General features: G+C 40.2%; 5 protein-coding genes across 12 annotated transcripts; 3 read left to right on the top strand and 2 right to left on the bottom strand.

Moving 5' to 3' along the window:
- Positions 1 to 2: 2 nt before the first annotated feature.
- Positions 3 to 1,674, top strand: Manf (mesencephalic astrocyte-derived neurotrophic factor). 3 transcript variants are annotated; one of them, XM_031984339.2, is made up of 5 exons: positions 3 to 390; positions 737 to 835; positions 925 to 1,049; positions 1,139 to 1,280; positions 1,368 to 1,674. In XM_031984339.2, exons 2-5 carry the CDS (start codon positions 751 to 753, stop codon positions 1,541 to 1,543), a joined length of 528 nt encoding a protein of 175 aa, XP_031840199.1. In that variant the 5' UTR covers positions 3 to 390; positions 737 to 750; the 3' UTR covers positions 1,544 to 1,674. The 3 variants fall into 3 exon arrangements, with proteins under 3 accessions (XP_031840199.1, XP_031840200.1, XP_031840198.1); XM_031984340.2 differs by having other exon boundaries at positions 7 to 242; XM_031984338.2 differs by having other exon boundaries at positions 133 to 340.
- A 328-nt stretch (positions 1,675 to 2,002) lies between these two features.
- Positions 2,003 to 16,399, bottom strand: LOC116430332 (sushi, von Willebrand factor type A, EGF and pentraxin domain-containing protein 1). Of its 4 annotated transcripts, none has more exons than XM_076371438.1 (32): positions 16,365 to 16,399; positions 13,191 to 13,709; positions 12,809 to 13,096; positions 12,364 to 12,619; positions 12,074 to 12,271; positions 11,837 to 12,001; positions 10,920 to 11,102; positions 10,625 to 10,837; positions 10,334 to 10,534; positions 9,915 to 10,163; positions 9,587 to 9,835; positions 9,281 to 9,493; positions 9,047 to 9,141; positions 8,511 to 8,814; positions 8,223 to 8,435; positions 7,982 to 8,143; positions 7,191 to 7,702; positions 7,035 to 7,134; positions 6,730 to 6,943; positions 6,498 to 6,654; positions 6,235 to 6,324; positions 6,069 to 6,178; positions 5,826 to 5,998; positions 5,512 to 5,726; positions 5,003 to 5,210; positions 4,719 to 4,892; positions 4,534 to 4,625; positions 4,319 to 4,455; positions 3,372 to 4,254; positions 3,135 to 3,294; positions 2,853 to 3,041; positions 2,003 to 2,784 (listed from the first exon to the last, which is right to left on the bottom strand). In XM_076371438.1, exons 2-32 carry the CDS (start codon positions 13,464 to 13,466, stop codon positions 2,615 to 2,617), a joined length of 6,849 nt encoding a protein of 2,282 aa, XP_076227553.1. In that variant the 5' UTR covers positions 13,467 to 13,709; positions 16,365 to 16,399; the 3' UTR covers positions 2,003 to 2,614. The 4 variants fall into 4 exon arrangements, with proteins under 4 accessions (XP_076227553.1, XP_076227554.1, XP_076227555.1 ...); XM_076371439.1 differs by lacking the exon at positions 16,365 to 16,399 and having other exon boundaries at positions 7,191 to 7,345; positions 7,403 to 7,702; positions 13,191 to 14,085; XM_076371440.1 differs by lacking the exon at positions 16,365 to 16,399 and having other exon boundaries at positions 7,191 to 7,333; positions 7,403 to 7,702; positions 13,191 to 14,085.
- LOC143174967 (uncharacterized) lies at positions 10,780 to 11,786 on the top strand. Its single transcript, XM_076371315.1, has 4 exons — positions 10,780 to 10,854; positions 11,076 to 11,398; positions 11,469 to 11,589; positions 11,643 to 11,786. Exons 2-4 carry the CDS (start codon positions 11,268 to 11,270, stop codon positions 11,784 to 11,786), a joined length of 396 nt encoding a protein of 131 aa, XP_076227430.1. The 5' UTR covers positions 10,780 to 10,854; positions 11,076 to 11,267.
- Positions 14,300 to 17,353, top strand: LOC116430336 (uncharacterized). 2 transcript variants are annotated; one of them, XM_031984316.2, is made up of 7 exons: positions 14,300 to 15,010; positions 15,100 to 15,399; positions 15,568 to 15,679; positions 15,756 to 15,933; positions 16,005 to 16,504; positions 16,595 to 16,774; positions 16,840 to 17,353. In XM_031984316.2, exons 1-7 carry the CDS (start codon positions 14,643 to 14,645, stop codon positions 17,029 to 17,031), a joined length of 1,830 nt encoding a protein of 609 aa, XP_031840176.1. In that variant the 5' UTR covers positions 14,300 to 14,642; the 3' UTR covers positions 17,032 to 17,353. The 2 variants fall into 2 exon arrangements, with proteins under 2 accessions (XP_031840176.1, XP_076227557.1); XM_076371442.1 differs by lacking the exon at positions 15,100 to 15,399 and having other exon boundaries at positions 14,301 to 15,010.
- LOC116430338 (protein SHQ1 homolog) lies at positions 17,019 to 20,305 on the bottom strand. 2 transcript variants are annotated; one of them, XM_031984319.2, is made up of 9 exons: positions 19,668 to 20,305; positions 19,420 to 19,610; positions 19,155 to 19,348; positions 18,649 to 19,053; positions 18,449 to 18,572; positions 18,213 to 18,376; positions 17,994 to 18,148; positions 17,844 to 17,891; positions 17,019 to 17,515 (listed from the first exon to the last, which is right to left on the bottom strand). In XM_031984319.2, exons 1-9 carry the CDS (start codon positions 19,808 to 19,810, stop codon positions 17,380 to 17,382), a joined length of 1,560 nt encoding a protein of 519 aa, XP_031840179.1. In that variant the 5' UTR covers positions 19,811 to 20,305; the 3' UTR covers positions 17,019 to 17,379. The 2 variants fall into 2 exon arrangements, with proteins under 2 accessions (XP_031840179.1, XP_031840180.1); XM_031984320.2 differs by lacking the exon at positions 17,844 to 17,891.
- Between the last annotated feature and the right edge of the window lie 53 nt (positions 20,306 to 20,358).

The raw sequence follows: 20,358 nt of genomic DNA, 5'->3' as shown, positions 1-20,358 counted from the left end.
TGTTATGTTGTGTAGCGTTTTATAAGCTAGGCACCGAGTAGTTTAGTTGTTTTTGGTTTTCATTTTTTAACGTGCAGTGAGTAACAACCAATTGTAAAAGCTTGTGTTGCACATGAGTCATAGGATGTGTGGACCAATCAGGATACGCCAGCTGGGATTCCGGGGTTTTGACAGAGTCCAACGTGTATAAAACCAAGCGTGCGATAAACTGATGTAGCTACGACTAGAATTTCTTTGAAATTGTAAGCGTATGAATTAAAAGTTTCAGTGCATTTACATTACTAATTTACTAGAATATTTTCTACGTGGTGTATAAGTTACTTTGTTAACGCGACACAATGTAAGTTGTATTTCTTCGTTATTCTTGGTAACCTCATAAAGATAGTAGACGTAAGCATTCTCTTATTAATTAATGTTATTTTCGCAATCTAACGGTAGCAAGTAGTCTATAATAGAATATCACTTTTGTTCGTATCAAATAAATGGATTAATCGAACTATTGCTTAAAATGTTCTAGTCACCGTTTTTGCAGATGAGTTGTTTTAAATTAATATTAACTCTGTCGCGTTGTTGTTTAAAAGACATTTTTCATTTTCTATGATTTTATTATTCCGACATTGTTGTTACTGTCGTTGATAATTGTAACATGGATATCTACAATATTATGTAATAATATATATATGTAATAATATGTATATATATATGTATATATTTAAATATTATTCTGTTTGTTTAGAGTACATATACAAAATGAACAATTCACTGCTATTAGCTCTATCCATTCTCGTTGGAGTAATCTGCAGCGTATCAACTTTAAGAAATGATGAATGTGAAGGTACACAATTTATATTTTTCCATTTATATCTATTCAGTGTTTTATGCCGGCTGATTTTAACTTATTTATTTTTGTTATTATTATTTTAGTATGTATATCTACCGTGGAAAAATTCGTTAACACGTTGTCCGATGATGTCAAAAAGGATACCAAAAAAATAGAAGCAGCGTTCAAAGCATTTTGCAAAGGCACTAAATCTAAGGAAAACAGATTTGTATGTTTTTATGTTAATAACAGAATTAATAATTTCTATATGTAGCAGATCTATAGTTATGATAACCAAACTGTTTCCTCTTTTTATAGTGTTATTACTTGGGTGGTTTGGAAGAATCTGCAACTGGCATTTTAGGGGAATTAAGTAAACCTGTATCATGGTCGATGCCAGCAAATAAAGTATGCGAAAAACTGAAGAAAATGGATGCTCAAATATGTGATTTGAGATTCGGTACGTGTGTCTTCACTTATTTTAATGTACACAACTGACCACCAGTTGTGTTTTTTTTCTTACAATATCAATGTTATAAAATTTCAGAGAAGCAAATTGACGTCGATACCGTTGACTTGAAGACGCTCAAGGTACGCGATTTGAAAAAGATCTTGAGCGACTGGGACGAAACATGCGATGGGTGTATAGAAAAGACAGATTTTATTAAGCGAATTCAAGAACTAAAACCTAAATATTCTCGTAGTTCGAAATCGGAACTCTGAAAAGTGTTCAGTGATCTAGATAAATTATAACGAGTATGGCTAAGATTTTGGATATATTTTATTTTACAAAATGATTGACTGTATTTAACATATATGTGTTTGTGGTTAAATACATATATGAGGAAATATCATTTTGTAAAAATTTCATTTAACAGGATTTTTGAGGCCAGATTGACGCATTTATGTTTCAGTAAATATAAAATTATTTTTCTTTAATTTATATATATATATATATATATTATATATATATAATCTAAGCAATAACTTAGATATGATTCTATGAGATTAGGATACTGAGCAATGGAAATATCTAAAAACAATTAATTTCTTTTTTAGTGTAGCCATGCTAGTAAGTATTAAATATTATAAGAAGGTGCTCCGTTTTTTATCGTACCAATGCTAGACAAGTATAAATAATTGAAATTTTTCATACTATAAATTATTTTTATGGTTTTATCTTTCATTGCTCTTCCTCGAATATTCTGATGACAGTGAGTTTATACATGTATGAATCCTATTTATACCAAAATGCAGTGTACTATATCAACAGATGTGTATATGTGGTGGACTATTAATAATGCGTTGTTATATATCATTACTTTTTCTTTTCCATTTGCACATAAGATTCACAAAGTTTTGTTCATTTTCAAGTGCACATCGTTCGGATATTTCTTTTAAAAGTCACATGTAATACGCATTACCTTTTTACATCGATCAGAAGTTTCGTTTTATCCGTAAATATATATTATGAACCATTAAATTAGAAATTTATTAAATGCTCAGTATTATGTATTTATTAACAATCTCGTATTTACAAGTGCCAGTTTCACTCTGTTACAAAGTTATATGCAAAAGATGCATATAATATTTTAAGGATAACATTGAGGTTGTTTATCGATAAACGAATCTCTTGTACAATAATATTATTTGGTGAAGATATTCTTATGAGGTGTGAAACGGAAAAGTCTTATAAAGAAATTAAAGATCCAATAATTTTGACATTGAATAAAAAACTGTCATATAAGTTTGTTATAATGATTTATTTTAATGATGCTGATAATGTGTACCTTGTCAATTACCATCGCAAACTGGTGGCTCGCTCCAATGACCATCCGCTTTACATGTAATTAATCCTTGTTTCTTACCGTCTGGACACACATAAGTCAATTGATCTTGATACAAGTATGAACGGCCGTGAGCGGTAACTCCAGGTGGAAGTTTTGGTTTGTTACACGATAATTCTACAAATATTCATCAATTCAGAAGATTCGATTCGGAAACGTTGCCGTCTATCACGCGATCCGCTTACTTGAACATTTACTGTATACTCTGGACCAGCTTCCATTTGCAAGACATCTCGTATTCGATTGTCCATACATTAGGTACCCGGGTAGACATTGATAAGTGATCACGTTACCAAATGTAAAATTTACCGTTTCGATACCGACTTGTTTTATCACCGCATTTGCAGGTTTCGGTGGCTTTCCACACACCACAGCTAAAATACAGAAAATACTGCCATTATACTGTTTGTTCTGTTAACATAACACACCAACTAAATCAATCGTACGAATGCCAGTTTTATTCTTACGTTTACAAGAAGGAATCGTAGACCATGTACCATTCGGAGAACAGACAGATTCTCCGTTGCCTTCGATCGTATAACCATGACGACATTTGAAAGTTACAGTACCGTTAACGGTTCTCGAATAATTATTGCTATTATCGATTATGTATCCGTATTCTGGAATCTGTGTGGTTCAGTTTAATTGAAATTCTTTATTCGTAAACACATTCACGAAGACAATTAAATATACTAGATACTTACCGTTATCGACGGACACATTAATTCTTGACAAATATTAATTAACTTCTGGTCAAATAAATGCTCGATTACGTTACTATTCAGTTTCAAATAATAGATATCCCATTTACCATTCTCATTGCAAAACCATGTTAAATTAGAAACACGTATACCGACGTTTTCATCTGTTATCTCGATCGTGTCGTTATTCTTACAACTAACAACTACTTTTTCCTTGTACGTGTGTCCTTCCACAAAGTATCTCAAATTTTTATACGAACCATTGTAATATTTTAGATTGTTCGATTCGTTGGTATCGTTCCCCCAAATATCCAAATTATCTGCTTCTCTATCGAGATATTTGAACAACGGGCACTCTCGTATAGGACATTCGGATGGTTTGCAAGACGATGAGGTTAATGACCATTGCTCGTTATTCGTACAGGTTCCAACGTTGTCTCCAATCAATTTGTATCCCAAGTCACATTGTATGAAAATTTCTGAGCCAACGTTAAACCGATACTCTGAATCTTCATTGTTTTTCACCGTGGCCTCCTCTTCGGTAACATTAGCGATGTTTTCTTCCTTGAAAAGCTCAACAGTGCCATTCGGAGTTTTAACAAATATTTTGCCATTGTTTATAACACTGGGCCAGGGACATTTAAGGGACACGCAGTCGGGAACGAATCCGCTCCAAGTACCATTTTCGGTGCATCGAAGTTTAAATTCGGTTAATAAATTATGATTACCCTGGAACTTGTATCCCGCGTGACAAGAGTACCCAATCACATCGTCGAAATAATAGTTTCTTTCCAGAGTATCGTTAACCGTCTCCGAATCCAGTCTTGCGGCAGAAGTTTCGTGCAAATTGTTCGAGTTAATGAAAATCGCATAGCCGTGTTCGATCCTGCAAATATTAATGATTTATCATCTAGAATTATTAGGTGTCCAATTGATTTTTCTGAACTTACTCTTTCGGTGGTGGACATCCATAAATCTCACACGTTGGTTTCTCATGATCCCATAGTCCCGATTCCAAACACGTCAGGAACTTTTCTCCGGCTAAACGAAATCCCGGATCACACTTGAACTCCAGTTGCTGACCTACCTGAAATAAAGTTTCGTAAAAGATGTTGATTTTCATTTTGATCAACGAACGGCCCTCCCGGAAGGTGATTTCTCCCACCTGTAGAATCGACAGATCGTCTCTTTCGTACTCCTCTATCACGTACTCGATGTCACCGTGTTCCGGAGCTAATAAGTTCTTGCATGTTCTTCCTGTTATGAAACGCAAAGATATTTTAGGAAATAAACAGATCGGAGATGAAAGAAATTCCCAGTGTTGTCGCGACAAGGATCGAATGTCCTCACCTATGCAGACCGGAGGCAAGCCACTCCATTTTCCATCGGCAGTGCAAATCCTACGGGAATTCCCTCGAAGTTCGTACCCATTCAAGCAAGAATGGTGTATTTCGTCTCCAAAGAAATACGATTTACCGTGTATGCGGCCTCGGGGAAAATATCCGGGGAACCCACATTTCTTCCCTGAAATGAAACTCGATTCTTTAGAGATGCATGCCTGAATAACGAAAGCTTATCTTGCGAAGTGAACATCTGCGGAGAAAAATAAGGAAATATAAGGTGTTCCATCTTACTGGCGCAAACCGGCGTGTAGTAGCCTTCCCAATGTCCTTGTTTCAAACACTGAATTCTCAACGATCGATACTCTTTTCCCCGAAACCGCACCGCGTAACCAGGTTCGCAGTAATAAGTGATTTCCGACGAGTCATCGCTGACATTTATGTAACCTTTGAAAGGGACGACCGGTAAAGGGCAACCATGACAGAAAGGACTGCCTAATATCTGAAAAGAATATTCTATTCTGAGCATACAGTTTCTGTCGCAAACATAGTTTTCTAACCAAAAGTATCTCTTAACAAGATAATTAGATGATCGAAGAGTACTTCCGGAAAAGGTAAGTGCCATCGAATTGTGCGACTGCTATGGACCACTGGTGTTATTAACTACTCGACTAGTTCGAAAGAACTAACTAGTTCTAAAGAAATCGGAAAATGAAATTGTTGAATTTTGGCAATTGGCCAGAATTGTTTTCCACAAGGACTCGCGGTGAATCGTCGAGCTTCGATAGATCGTGTATAATTACAGCAACGTCGCCGTGCAGGTATTCTTGTATTTGGGGCCACGCGATCACGTTGCCGTGGTACTTGTCGCAGGTGCTAAACAAATGTTTCACGTCTGTCGCCGACAGAACCGTATCCCAAACGTCCAGCAGAGTTATTTTCCCGAGGAACGATTCCGATTCGGAAAATCCACCACCGATGCGGTCCTGCTCTTGGCCGATCACCAGGGTGCCGTTCCCTTATCGTGGACAGTATTTGTTAACGGAAATATTCGTACACGTTGCGACATTCGCATTAACAAAGGATCAAGATAGGCAACGTCGTAATCGATGATTACCTTGGATGGCAGTTTTCTTCGCCAAACGAGACCCACTGTCCCGGAGAAATCCATCGATATATATATTCCAGCCGCCATTCTCGCTTTCCCAAGTGATGCAAACGAAATGCCAGTGGCCATCGTTTACCTTAATGTCGGTCACCACTTTTTGCCCGTTGATGTATATCACGAGACTGTTACGAAGAAAATGTCATTATTTCTGACTGGATTATTTCGTTGTTTCCACGAAGATGATTTCGTTACCCGTTGTAATCGGTCACTGTGAACGTGTTGTCGTAGTAACGGGTCGCGTACGACACCACGGTTCCGTAGTTGAACGTGTCCTTCGATTGCAACCACAAGCAGGTTGTTAACTGAAAATCATTAACAAGTTGATCGACAAGTTGGTTTCATTTCGTTTATTTGATACCTCGACGATGCTCTCCAAGGGACCCTTCATGCGGATATAGTCCGTCGTTCCCGATTTGGCGAAGTGCATCACATAATCGGATGATAATTCTATAATAGAAATAAAAAAGAAAGGTATCTTTAAAAGACACTGCCTTATAATTCACGTGGTGGTTCTAGCGTCGTTACAACACCGTTGGTTCCTTGCGCGTGAACATGCGAACGATTATGTATTGCAATCGAACAAACGGCGGAAAGAATATATTCGTCAAGACTATACTTTCCAGTCTCGCAATTGCGCCCTGTAAACGGAACAGGACACGCGCACGTGTAATTGGAAATCTCGTTGAAACATTTCCCATTGTTCCGACATGGAAGGCTGCTGCAATGGTCCACTCTCGTCGAACAATCTTCTCCCGTGTAGCCGTCGTTGCATTCGCATCTAATGAGAGCATTATTTTAAGTTAGCATTATTTTACATTTTAATCGGCTGTACTTCACTGTAAGCGAATACCACCTGTGGCTCGTTCGTGTCGCGTTCTCTTCTCGAATGTTGATGCAATAAGAATTTTCGTGGCAAGGGAGCCAATCGCAGGGCAGTAAGTTGCAATGGCGACCGAGGAAACCAGGCCTGCAGATACACTGCCAAGTCTCGTTGACGGTGCGACAAGTTGACCCTTCCATGCACGGCGGAGGATCGCAATGGTCCACGAGGATTTCGCAGAATTCTCCTGCGCTCGACATTGTTTCGACGAACGAATTAATAAAATGAATTAAAAATTGAATAAAACAAATTCCGATTCGAATAATAAACTAATGCACCTTCGAAACCACCGTGGCATTCGCAGCTATAATCATTTTCGGTGCTCGTGCAGCTGCCATTGTTTCGGCATGGGTTCAGCGCACACTCGTCGATACGAAGCTAGAAGCATTCACATTATTCGTTGGACCGTTTAGATATACTTTATTCATAAATACCTCGCAATTGCGCCCCGAATATCCACTGTCACAGGTACAAGTATAGTTTACTGCGCCGTTCCCGAGATTCTGAACGTTGCATACCCCTTCGTGCAAGCATGGCGAAGAGTCGCAAGGATTTCGAAATTGTTCGCATTTCGATCCTGATGAAATTTCTTCGAGATGAATTCGGTCGATTGAAAAGCGTGAAATGCAAAAATTCGTTTGCTCACCGACATAATACTCGGGGCAGTCGCAGCTGAAGCTATCGTCTTCTCGCACGCATTGGCCGCCGTTCAAGCAGGGTTCCCCGGATCGACAAGCGTTCGTTTCGATCTTATAGAATGGCGAGCAATCATTCGCATCCTTGGAACCTCGATTTACCGTAGTCGTGTCGGATGGGCAAGGCAGACAATTGGTTTGACCATAGTTCGGCTGATAAAACCCGATGTCACATTTTACGCAAGGTTCCAGAGACAAACGAGCGCCACGATGTCGTTTCTTTCGAGAATAATATCCAGGCTGGCATAGAGCTAAACGAGAGAACAGTGTCCTCTTAGAATTCATATTTATTTTGCCTTCCGAACGTTTCCCTTATTCTTCGACTGGTGGCATTTCTGGGCAAGGTATAGGAAGTGTAGGATCATCCCTATTAAATCCATCGCTGTCTTATAAAGATAGAATAGAAGAGAAAACAAGTTGTCTCGTAAAGGATAGACAACTATTTCTATTCGGAAAGCTTGCTAAGGTTGTTTCCGAGAAATGTCGACAATGCGCTGAAAACAGGCGACACATTGAAATGTTAGACTTACGTATGCAGTCTCCGAATGCTTTCGAATGCATTTTCTTCGTGGACGTGTGTTCGGGACAGCGTTTGCACTTCAACGATCCGACAGCGTCTTCGTATTCCCCGAAAGAACACGGTCGGCACCGATTAGTCGACGGATCGAAGAAAGTCCCGAGTGGACATTTCACTGCATTTCGATGAAAATCGATGAAATCTTATCGTTTTTATATCGCAGCATCCGAAGGAAATACGTTGGATTTATTTACCACAGGAATGCTTCTTCAGAATGCTTCCTGGCTCGCAGATCTCCTCGAAATTCTCGAAAACGAGATGCAGATTCAACGCGAGTTCCGCGATCTCCCGATTGGTTCGCTCGTTCAACAAATTCAGTTTTCCAGATTGCGACATTTCCTCCATTTTCTGCCTGAGTTTTCGTATCCCTTCCCTCGGGTTTACCACATTATCTTCGACTATCTTCCCTACGTTGAATAAAATGTTCGTTAAATCGTTGAAAGAAAAATCGAATTTAATGGCCGCCGCGACTGGACGATTACCCAAAAATTTGAATTTGATCTCGATCTTTTCTCTCTTCTTTTTCACTCTCGACCTGTTTTTATTCGCGTGATCGTCGTTCCTTTTAACGATAACGTCCCGTTTCGTTTTCCTATTAGTACCGTACAGAGAAATCTTATAGTTCGAGTCTCTTCGCTTTCTCAACGTGTTCGAATAAAGATCCTCCGCCGTTGACTCCGCGTTATCCTTGCATTCTGGATCGAAGGTGATCAGATCGCACTCGATGTCGTTCCCGCAAATGTCGAGCAACGTCGATCTTAAATCGGCAGTGATATATTCGCTCAGCTGATTGAAACAGTAATCGAATATTTGATTCGGTTCGATTCGGAAACCGATTTAACACTAGAACTACCAGACATGTCAAAATGACCCGTTCTCCTCGTTTGGTTTCTTCTTCTCGCGATTATTGCAACGCGCAACGGATGATTCTCGGAGAGAGATCGGTAAGAGAAATTTAGTAGAAATCAATTTGACTGCTCGGTAGTTGAAATGTTAAATACTTCGGATTGATAGTTACTTCGCGCAGGGTAGTTTGATTGTCGCATATCGCCGACGTGTTTCCTTCTAACACGATACTTCCATCTTGAGACACAGCTTTCGGTGCGATCGACACTGTGAAATAACAATTGTTCGTTAACTGCTCTCTATCTGTCGCGCAACTTGAAATCGCTTCAAAACATTTCGAAAAGAAATTGGGACGTCGAATTTCTTGATTCGATGAAACTTAGTTAGTTAGACAAATGCGGTATACCCGAACAATCAGGAATGTAAGTTTCTTCGGTCGAATTTGCACTGGTTTCGTTACAATTCAGCAGCAACAGGTCTTCCACGACACGAACATCTGGGAGCTCGTTCGCGAATTCGAAGCCATTGTCGCAACCCACGGCACACTCGGTCATTCCATTCTCCCATGTAGAACAGTTCGAGTGTCCATTAAAAACTTGTGGAATTTCTTTGCATATATCTGAGAATCGCAAATATTATACAATTGATCCGATAATTCTTCTCGCGAAGACATCGACGCGATCTGCTGCTAATCAATTGAACGTAGTAATACCTTTTATAGTGAGATTCAACACGCAACTCGCCAAGTTATCGTATTTATCGATCGCGTTATACACGATCCTTGTAAGACCGATGGGAAACGCGTTTTCTCCGGGTCGATGATTTTGTTCTACTCGTACGACTGTTTTCGAGTTGTCGTAAAAGCCGGGCTCGTCCCAAGTTACGTTGTTTAGACCGATTCCGTTGTCGGTGTACAATATTGGAGGATCTACGCAGTTTTCGATCATCGGCGGTTCCGTGTCTGAAACAATTGAAATCATTGAAAGACCGTAGTATCGTCTGAATGTTGTATCGGTGGTTATACCACGGAAAAATCGTACCGAGAACTTTCACTTTGAATTTGCATCTAGCTTTGTTCCCAGTCGAATCTTGCGCCACGTACAGCACAGTACGCGTACCGATCTTCGCTTTCCAAGGTACCGTAACGTAAGGTTTGCTCCAAACCGTTGGCGACTCGTCCGCGTTGTCGGTGACCACAGGACTCGACCAGTTCACGTACGCGTAATTCTCCCCTGGTAAACTTTTGGCAGTGGTGTCCGGTGGACAAGTGATCTCGGGCGGTACTTGGTCTAATTATACGAACAATTCCATCGCTTTTCAAATTCGAATTAACTACGCGCAAAGATACGCGCAAACTAGTGGCAAGTATTTTATTTTATTAAGATTTTGAAATTCAAGTTATCCCGGAGAAAATGAAGAGTGGATGAAGTTACAAGCTGAAATGTTCGAATTAAGCTACCTATGCAACGGGTGACGCTTCGTCGTTGCGTCCACACTCCGGAACGTCCTCCGCAAGTTCTGCTACGCGGACCCTCGAGCGCGAAGCCTTTTTTACAGGTGACCGTGCAGTTTGTCGCAAACGGAACTTTATCCGGGCCAGAACAGCCCTCCGGCGAAATCTTTCCGTTCGGTATTTGCTTCAGAGGCTGGCACTTTATCGCTGAAAATTACCGAATAGCAACACCAGAGTTAACGCTAGGGTTCAACTTTAGTACGGTTAAATAGCGTTTATTCGAAATAAAAAGGGGACCTTTGCACGTCGCTTTCAGACCATCCCACTGCGACAGAGGCAAACAATTACGAATCTTGCTGCCGCGAAGCTGGTAGCCGCTGTCGCATCGGAACTGGCAACGAGTGTCGATCGGATACGCCGTGTAGTCCTCCGTTATCAACTGTCGATCATCTTCGTTCTGGCATCGCACTCGGCCGTGCGACGGTGCTCGAAGGGCTGGACAAGTTTTCACTGTTGAACGGTAAAAGGTATTTCTTCGAGTATTTCTTTGTCGAAATATCCGTTTACATTCTCTCCTACGGATCGAACTTACGCAAACATTTCGGTTCATTTCCGGACCAAATGCCATCCTTCCCGCAAAGTCTGATGCTGTCACCCGTTAGGTAGAAGCCTATTTTACATCTGACACCGCAAGCCGCGTGAACAACGTTGTTGCAAGCACTAGCTTTTACCAAGTATCCATTTTCAGGGATCCTCAGTTTTGGACATGTTATCACTGCGAAGAATCGTAAGAAAATTACGAAACGAACTTGTCGAGGCAACCGCGAGGCGAGCACATCTGTAAACTTCACTACGAATTCATCGAAAAAATCCGTTCCGACGGTTTCACGAGTTTCCGTGAAATTCATATAATCGCCTGACATTCGAAACCAACGAAATAATGGATCCGCGCTCGAATAAGCCTCGCGACTACGTGAGCACTTCGAGGAACTTGACCGAAGCGTTACTCAAGGAAAGGATGTTGCAAATGAAATGGTTAGAAACGTACGAGTGGTTACTGGACGAACATGGGCACGTATCACGAAGAATTCAACTTGAGCGTGTTCGATCGTTTGATAAAAGTAAATTTTTCAATCTACAGAGGATTGCAGAAGGAAATGGCGAAACTGTGCGAAGAGAGGCACACGGCTATCGAAACGGAAAAGTTTGTTCGAGAAGAAGGGAAAACGTGTTTGCCGATTCCGACGACTAGCAACTCTGATGTGCGTATGTATGGAAATACTGGTAATAATGACGAATGGAAATAAATTTGCAGTATGGCTGGCTAGCGTCGAAATCAAAGTTCCGCCTCGAAAAATATGGATCCTACATGCCGGAGTATCCCGATCCTCTGAACGATATAGCGCATTTGCCTGGAAACATACCTGTCCTCGCAGCTGGCAAAGGATTTCTCTCGTAGATCGAAATCGCTAAAAATATCACACGTCCATCGACCTTATAATAAATTACCTTCGCATTTTATTCCATCCGTTGTAAATCCCGACGCGCAGACGCAATGCTTGATCGAGGTTGCTGGTACTTTGATAGTCACGTGATTCGCGTCGGGGCAAGATACGCAGGTGGACGTCGAATCGCCGGAGATTCCTCCGGAAGCGTACGTGCCGTTCGGGCATGCTTGAAAACAGAGGATTCAAATGTCTCGTTGGAAAGGTATTTCCGGGAAAACTGAATTTTCCTTGAACTCACGTCGGCAGGATCCTTTGAAACCCGAACCAAAGTATCCTGTAGGGCAGATGCAAGCGTAATGTCCGGTCGCGATGCCGCAAGCGCAAGTCGCGAAACTGTCGCAGCAGCCCTGATCGTTTCCGGTTTCACCGACGCTGCTGCACAACGCGTCGCAGTTATCCGATGAAGCCACTGGCTGGTACTTTCCCGTTCTCAAATCTGCGGGAAGATTTTATCCGAGATTGCTCTTTAACTCGCGAATAGTAGATTTCAGATATTCCAAGTAATCGATAGAAATCAATGGGACTCACCGCGATGCAACGCGCGTCGCGCGAAAGCTTCGAACTCGGCGAAGCTATCGAGGAAATAACTGTGCGTGTATCCAGGAAAGCTGGCTATATCGTGAAGCTCCTGCACGTTGCCGGTTCTTATTCCGAAAGTGAATATAGTTGCACCTGCACTTTTCAGTAGGTTCGCCGCGGGTCGCGGATCGCCGCCATTACTGAACCCGTCGGTTATCAGAAACACCGCTTTCTTCGCGTTTTCGCGTGCTCCCTCGAGAATCCTCTGGCACATCACGATTTCAAACATTTTAAAAGTAAATTAGCCAATCGGAGGAAAAGAAATCATCTCAATCGGACAAAAGAATCGCTCGAAAGGTTATCAATCGAATATTGAAAAATATGCTACATTGCAAACTCTGCTGTTCCAATCGAGTAAATAAAATTAGACGAATAAAATATTCGAAATGCTTACAAGAGCCTCGATAAGGGCGCCGCGCGTGTAAGTTCCGCCACCGGTGTAGCTAATATTACTCAATTGCTTATTTAATAAATAACATTTGTGATCGTTGTCTCCGGTGCGGGATATTTGGTCGACGTTGCGCCTGATGTGTCGTCTTCCACCGAATGTCACGATCGCGACCCTGGCGGCCGACGGTCCCACGATGAAGTCGGACAAGAGGTTTTTCACGAAACTCAACTCGCATCGGAAGTTTCTCAGGCCAACCGACCCCGACGCGTCCACCAGGAAAATCAGCTCTATCTGTAAAGTACTTTCCATGTTATTTCAACCGAGAAATTCACGAGGAATTTGCAGGAACTTTCGAAAAGAAATAACGCATCGTTCGGATACTCGCCTGGTCAGTTTGGTTTTTCAATCCGTCGATACGAATGTTGAACAGAGGCGACAAAGTATCGGCCTTTCTAAAGCTCTTCTCACTCTTCTCGAAACTTCCGTTCGCATTTTGCTTATAGTAAGAACCAAAGGACAACGGCGACACTTTATTTTCCTCGAGAATCCCGAAATCCAGTCCCTCGTCGATTTCTTCGGCAATATCGAAAGACACGATCGAAACGAACAAAATGGACAACGATCCGACCAATATCCATTTACTTGCCGCAGGATCGATCATGGTTGCAATTCGCACTTATTACTTCGAGACACTTTCAAGGCATGTTTCGTGGAAGACGATTTCGAACGCGAATGGAAATCCAACGACGCGACAGTTTAAACTCGACAAAAGTCGAACGTTTATTCAGTCGGATTATTCTCTTTTACGTCGACGTTTACACATATCATTGATCGCTTCTCAATCTTGATCACGACGATCGGTACGATGCACCGATTTTCATTTCGATCGCCCTAGGACGTCGTGCTGGTTATTTCAGATAGATATTAGAGTAATAATAATAATAATAATAATAATATCATCCCGTAACGCGCAACGAACGAAATTCGTTCGGAGATTTCTTCTTGCACGAGAGATACTTTGAAGGGAGCACTGTTCGCGATGATGCATGCGAGTGATCGCGCTAAGATACATCGGCGCAAACTGCCACTGGCTCCGTTAACCAGCGTCCGGGCGGTAGTTGAGCATTGAAAAGTTGAGAACAAGGGACTCTCTGTTCCATTTATACCGTGCACACGTGTTCATTTTCATCGGCTGATCTCGACGAATGTCCAATTTATTAAGAAACGAAATCGAGACGCCACGAATCTCTAGTCTCCGCGATAAATCTACCGCTATCCGTGCCAACCGCTGATACCGATCACCGATCGGCCATCGGGAATGAGATGGCTCGCAGTCACCGTTCGATTTATAATAATGATTCGAGGCAAAAAAGTAAAATAATATTGTATTAGAGCGAAATCTAACTCCTTTGGACATTTTCCTACAATCCATCGAAGCATCGAAGCAAAAGAAAATTGTCGTTATGTCGAAAAGTAAGCTCCAGGTGTCGATCGGTGATGTTGCGTTTGAAATATGAGACGATTATGCGAACGTTACGCGAAGAAAACGACTTCTGGCTTCCTAGGAAGGGTGTCGCGTCCGTGTCTGTAGGAGGGATGCCGAACGATGGACCGCTGCGGAAGCAGAGCAAACCGACATGCGGGGTCAGAAAAAGGCTACGGTCTCCGTGTGACCCGCATACGTATCTCGCGGATCCGACGCGAATCGATTGTTCGGTTCATCTAAAGTTCTCCCGATCGTCCCCCGTTCATTCTTGTTTTATTCGCCTTGCTCGGTTTATCGCGCGAGCTCGGGCAACGGACGCCGTTAACAATTATCGCGGTACATCCTGAGCAAATGAATCGAATCTACTCCAACCGCGTTTACTCGTCGGCGACAAGTCCGCGCGCGCCGTTCGCTCTTCCTCTCCGATGCGTTTTCTTCGACACGGTCAGTTTTACTCGGAACTGGGGAGAGGATCGCGGTTCCTGTACGCGGACCGTTATGTCGATCTTAACCGTGATGCTGATCTTCGCGTTAGTTTTCGCCGGTTTCGCCGGTTTCGCCGAAGAAAAGCAACCGCGTTCGCCGAACGGACCACGAGACCACCAAGAATACGCGGAGCAATGTCGCGTCACGAACCTGTGGAAGGTGCAATTGGGCTATGTGAACGTGATCGCGTTTTTCGACCCTTCCTGGCATTACAGCTACAGGCAAGCTATCATGTGAGTTGCTCGAACGCGTCCGATCCCAAGTATCCTGAAACATTATTTTATCTTTATGCTTTGATCTATGGTTAATTGTTCCACGCAAGGTTCGAGTTACTGAATAAACGATTAGAAAAATCCGGCTTCACCGGTATTTTATTCTTCGTTGTGACGCCATCGTCGAGCTTACCGGAAACCAGCATGGAGAACGATGTAGAGGCGAGAACGTGGAAGGAGATATCGAAAAATATGCTAGAACAAGAATACATTTGGGGCACCGAGGAATCGCAATTTTACAAGCTCGCGAAAAACAATGAGAAACGACTCGTTTTCTTTCGGGATACGCCCGAGTTAGGTATAATGGAGCACTTCCGTGCTTCGAGAGACGAGGTGGTGGTCCTTGATCGGTGAGACGTAATAATTAATAAGTCGTTTAATAGTATTTCAAATGTCAAATTAATCTAATCGAGTAGCCGATAGTTGCAGCACGAATCAATGAAACACACGTAAAACAAATGTTTCCGAGTAAAATCAGTTTTCATTATTACCGAGGGGACTGTTGTGTTGCATTGCAGATGTGGCAAGCTAACTTATCATGTAATTATACCATGGAGTATATTATATTTCCCGTACGTGAAAGCAGCTATTCTCTCCACGTATAAGGAGGACCCTTGTGGTCCATGCATCGTAAGCTTGTTCGCGAATCGAAAATTGATCGTTCGATAGAAATTCTAAAGGATTCGCGTATTTTTATCATCAACAGGAACAACCGTTGCCAATGTACCAGCCAATCGAGTACGAGGGATATAATTTTCAAGTGAACTCGAATTCGAAGGGAACAGAGAAAGTTCTTGATGTGTACGCAGGACAGGCTTCCGATAACTTCCAGTCGAAGAATATCGCGACCTTTTCGAAAGAAAATGAAAATCACGAGGACACGGGTACTCTAATCTATCGATGCGAATAATTCACTACGAATGAAACGTGTATGCTTCTGATTTTCTGTTCGCAGATGTTCCTACTATGAAAACAGATCTAGAAAATCTACTATCGGATACAGATAACAGAGAAGACAATGAGAATTCTCTCGTTAACGGTAACATCGCATCAACCGCAGAAGTCTCGGTAGGGCAGACGCAAACTGAAATTCTCCCTACGATCTCGGACTATAAAGGAAATCCGAATAACGACTTCTTCAAGAAACAGGAGGGCGTAAATGATGATAATTCGTTATTTACAATTATCAGCGCACCTGCCGATGAAACCAATTCAAATTATAAAGAATATCAAAGTATAAGGAAAGATGACGGAGCAGGTACTGTGAATACCGAGAGCGCGAAATCGCAAGTTAGCAAAGAAACTGAGGATTTACCTTTATGCATCATATTATATTCACCGCACACGCACCAGGAAAACCAGACATTGAAACAGTACACTCACTTGATTCTGAAAACAGGAAATTCGGATTACCATGATCACTTCGATAGTAGAAATGGAGTTTACGATCAACAGGTAACATTCATTTAAATATTGCAGATTTTCTTGAAAATTTTCTTAACGGTAGTGGAGATCTAACTTTTTTCTGTAACCATTAAACATTAGAAACCAATAGCGCCGGATAACTTAGATCCAACGACAGTAGAAAATAAAAGATTCACCAGTGATATAAACGAAAGTCCGGGAATATACGGAGAAGTAGCATATTACTGGAGAACAACCGAAGACGATGAATTTAGCAATCAAGACGACAACATGGAACTTTTAGAATTCGATGATGCTACGGTAATAGTCTTTAAAATCTAAACTTTTCTAATTACGTTGTTATGCTTGTTCGAGTATTCTTTTAGATGGAAGGCGCAGAGACCAAAACCGATGACACTTTCGACAATGAAAGCGGGACACTAATGCAATCCGCTGGCGCGGATGCAACGGACGCGGACACAAATAATAAAATTAACGAAGATTCGGAAGAACTCGTGCAGCGTAGATTAATTGAACATTATAATAAACTAGTGCCGTGGATCCATTACATTATTTAACAGATAAACTGCATTTATTTAATAAATGTATATTATTCAGTGAGTAATGTACACACTGCGTGTGTTTACATGGTCAACGATGATACTATTGTAATATAAACACGAAAGAGATTCTCATCCTGAGTTTATACATCCTGACAAACACGAATGTTATTTGAAACAACACTGCAAGTTTCCAAAGAATTACTTCTATTTGCAAAGTCGTATTCCCGTAACTCTTATAAATATTATCATAAATCGTCTACATACATCACTAGTATGCATTTATGAACACATAAGGTATACAATAGTGACATATTTATACATTTATGTAAATAAAAACGTTTTAAAGACATTACATTTAAACGTTTATTCGGGTTCACTTGCGTCGTCAGAATCTAAACTGCTACTATTACTTGTGGTAGAGGTGCTTGAAGTACTGCTGTCCGAGTCGCTCTCCGAATCCGTATCACTGCTGTCGCTTGAACTTGAACTGCTCGATAATCTGCGTAAAATATTAGTAGCGTTTTACTTAATCCCAACAATCTCTATTTCAAGTCGTCTCTATTGTGCGTCTGTGGCCATGCGTAATGTGCAAACATAATGGCAGATTGTTATTGCTAGGTGATTCATTGATAATGAATTTATATTATGTTGGTACTTATAGAATTTCTCAAGGGGTTGTGCATTTCAGTTAGTGTATTACATTAGCAGATTTCAGATAAAGATTTACAATATATGAGAATATTTTATTCATTCGTTGAGGAGCAAACAATTAAGCCTTGTTAGATAAGAGTTATCGATATTCCAAACAGTTCTATTAATATACTTACAAATACTTTAAAGAATGTTTGTCTTTAATGTAGTATATAGTCTTTGGCCTTTAAAATAAAATCATATAACGTAAAGATACGTAATACTTTACAATGAAACCTTAAATTTGAAAGATTTTCAGAACATTTTCTTTCCTCCTAGATACTTACTTATCCCTGTTATTGTCATTAACTATTAATTCATCCATTTGGTCCACCATTTCATGAATAGAATTTTCAATAATCAAATCTTCTTCTTGAACCGAGTAAGCTGCTTGTTCTAATTCCACTAAATCGAATCCCATGTCTTCCTTACATGGCTGAATCTTGAAACAAACGTATGGTTTTAATATTTCATCGAGTACCAATTACCGACAACTATATACTTACATCAGCTATTAATGTATTCAAAGATTCTATCGAGGATTCGTGAACTGTTTGCAACCACACTAGATAATCTTTTATGTATAATTGATTCAGTATATATCGTGGCTCACACGAATTATTAAACAGATTATGAATTTCGCAAAACCGTTTTATGATGTACTTTTTACCTAACGTATAGCAAAACATATCGAAGAGGAAATATTAGAAATTTTTATAAACCAATATTATTTAATACTTACCCAATTTAACAACTTTCTTGACATCTTCGAGAACTTTCAAAGAAAGATTCCAATTTCTAAAAAGAGGGTAACATACCGATCTTCTGAAACATGCTCTTATAACTTCTTCCGCGTCTGCAAACTCCTACAAATGTTACAACGAATGTATGAAATTTTCCGACTAACAGTGAAAGTAGTATTTATTAAAGTATATTACTTACTTCGAACCAGGATAAAGTAGAACTCAATTTATTAATGGTCCAACTGCTTTCAACTGTATTTTCACCCAAAGTTGTTCTATCGTTGTAACAGCTACCGAATAAGATATCGACTAAACTTAAAAGCAATTTATATGTTTCATCGTTATTCAATAAATATTCTTTATTTGGGAGTTCTTTTAGCAAGTCTACTTCTGTTTCATTCAAGGAAATACTTTCTTTGTTAATTGTTTCCCATTCGGCGACATATTTTATGTACGGTTCTATGCACTCTGGCTGCATCAGGTCTGCTAAATAATGTTCTTCGTTGAAGTCTGAAAGCTCTCGCTTCTCTCTTAAACATTTTCTTTCAGATTCCGGCGTTGTATCCGGCATCGGAAGATCTATTATTTCCTTAATCCACGCAGACTACACCAAAACAGAAATGTGCATATAAATTGCGATTTGAAATAAGAAATTGATAGAGAAAAAAACTTCAAATTTGTAAAAAAATGTTTTCAAATAGATACCTCGAATGCCACCAAAGCTCCAGATATTTTATTCGCGAACCCATATTTTGGAGAACTGGTCAGAAGAGGTAAAATGTTTGTAGGATTATTTTGATGCATATACCACTCATCCCCATTTGTACTTTCGTCGTTAACCACAGAATCGTTTTCATTGGATGTTTCGTTAATGTCTTCTGAATTTGCAGATGGATTTCCTAGAATACGAAAAACGTAAAATTAACATTTAAATACTCTCGAGTAAATACATTTATATATGTATATTTACCAATTACTTCAATGTTAGGAATAATATTGTTTTTCTTCTTTGGTGGTGCTAACAATGTAGTTATCATATCTAAGTTTTCAAAGTGTTCTCCTTTGTTTACCTTTGGGAATTTTAAAGAGAAGTCTCCCTTTTCACAGTCGTACGATCCAAACGAAGTATCATTCTCTTCTATTTCACCTGGAAGCTTTAACCTGAAATGAAATGTTTAGTAGACCGAAAAGTACGTGTTGTTTTAGTGAATATTTTACCTTAAATAATATGGTGTAGAATAAAATCTGAAGTCCGTTCCATCAACATAAACTTCCGTATCTTTAATATTAGCATATGGTGCGTAAATAATTATTGTTACTTCTGTGTCAGTTTGAGTTATTTCAAACCGTGGAGTCAACATTTCGATATCGCAGATTTCGTTTCGTTTCGTTTCAAAATCTAATTTTATCCGACATTCAATATTTTACGAAGATTCTCTGTTCAATAAAGATTAAGTAAGATACCGATATAGACATTACGATGTATATACATTAAGAAATATTTCTCGATTATTTATGTACACCGTAAGTACACACACACAATTATTCTGTAAAAACTGAAGTTTTGAAAAATGTATGTTCATTATTCTATTACGATACAAAGATTAGTTTCTTGTAGTACATATTGACGTCTCGTATTTAAGAAACTACATTTCAGAGTTTCAATAAAATCCTTTCGATTTTATCGACTCGTTTCTACGATGCTAGTGGTCTAACTGGACGCGAATGCATGTGTTCTCTCGTAAGATTCGATACATCTATACTGTGTACACTACAGATTTTTAATTCGTCGAAACATGGTCGCGACAAAGTTGTACTACCGCTAAGAGTAGATCAAGCACGTGTAACCTATTATCACAAACGAGGTATAGGATAGACCCCCGTTACCATTTTCGTGTCACGCCCTGTC

The sequence above is a fragment of the Nomia melanderi genome, chromosome 10 (genome assembly GCF_051020985.1).
Source record: "Nomia melanderi isolate GNS246 chromosome 10, iyNomMela1, whole genome shotgun sequence".
NCBI lineage: Eukaryota > Metazoa > Arthropoda > Insecta > Hymenoptera > Halictidae > Nomia > Nomia melanderi.
Note: the sequence above shows the minus strand (reverse complement) of the source record. Positions and strands in the feature narration are given on the sequence as shown.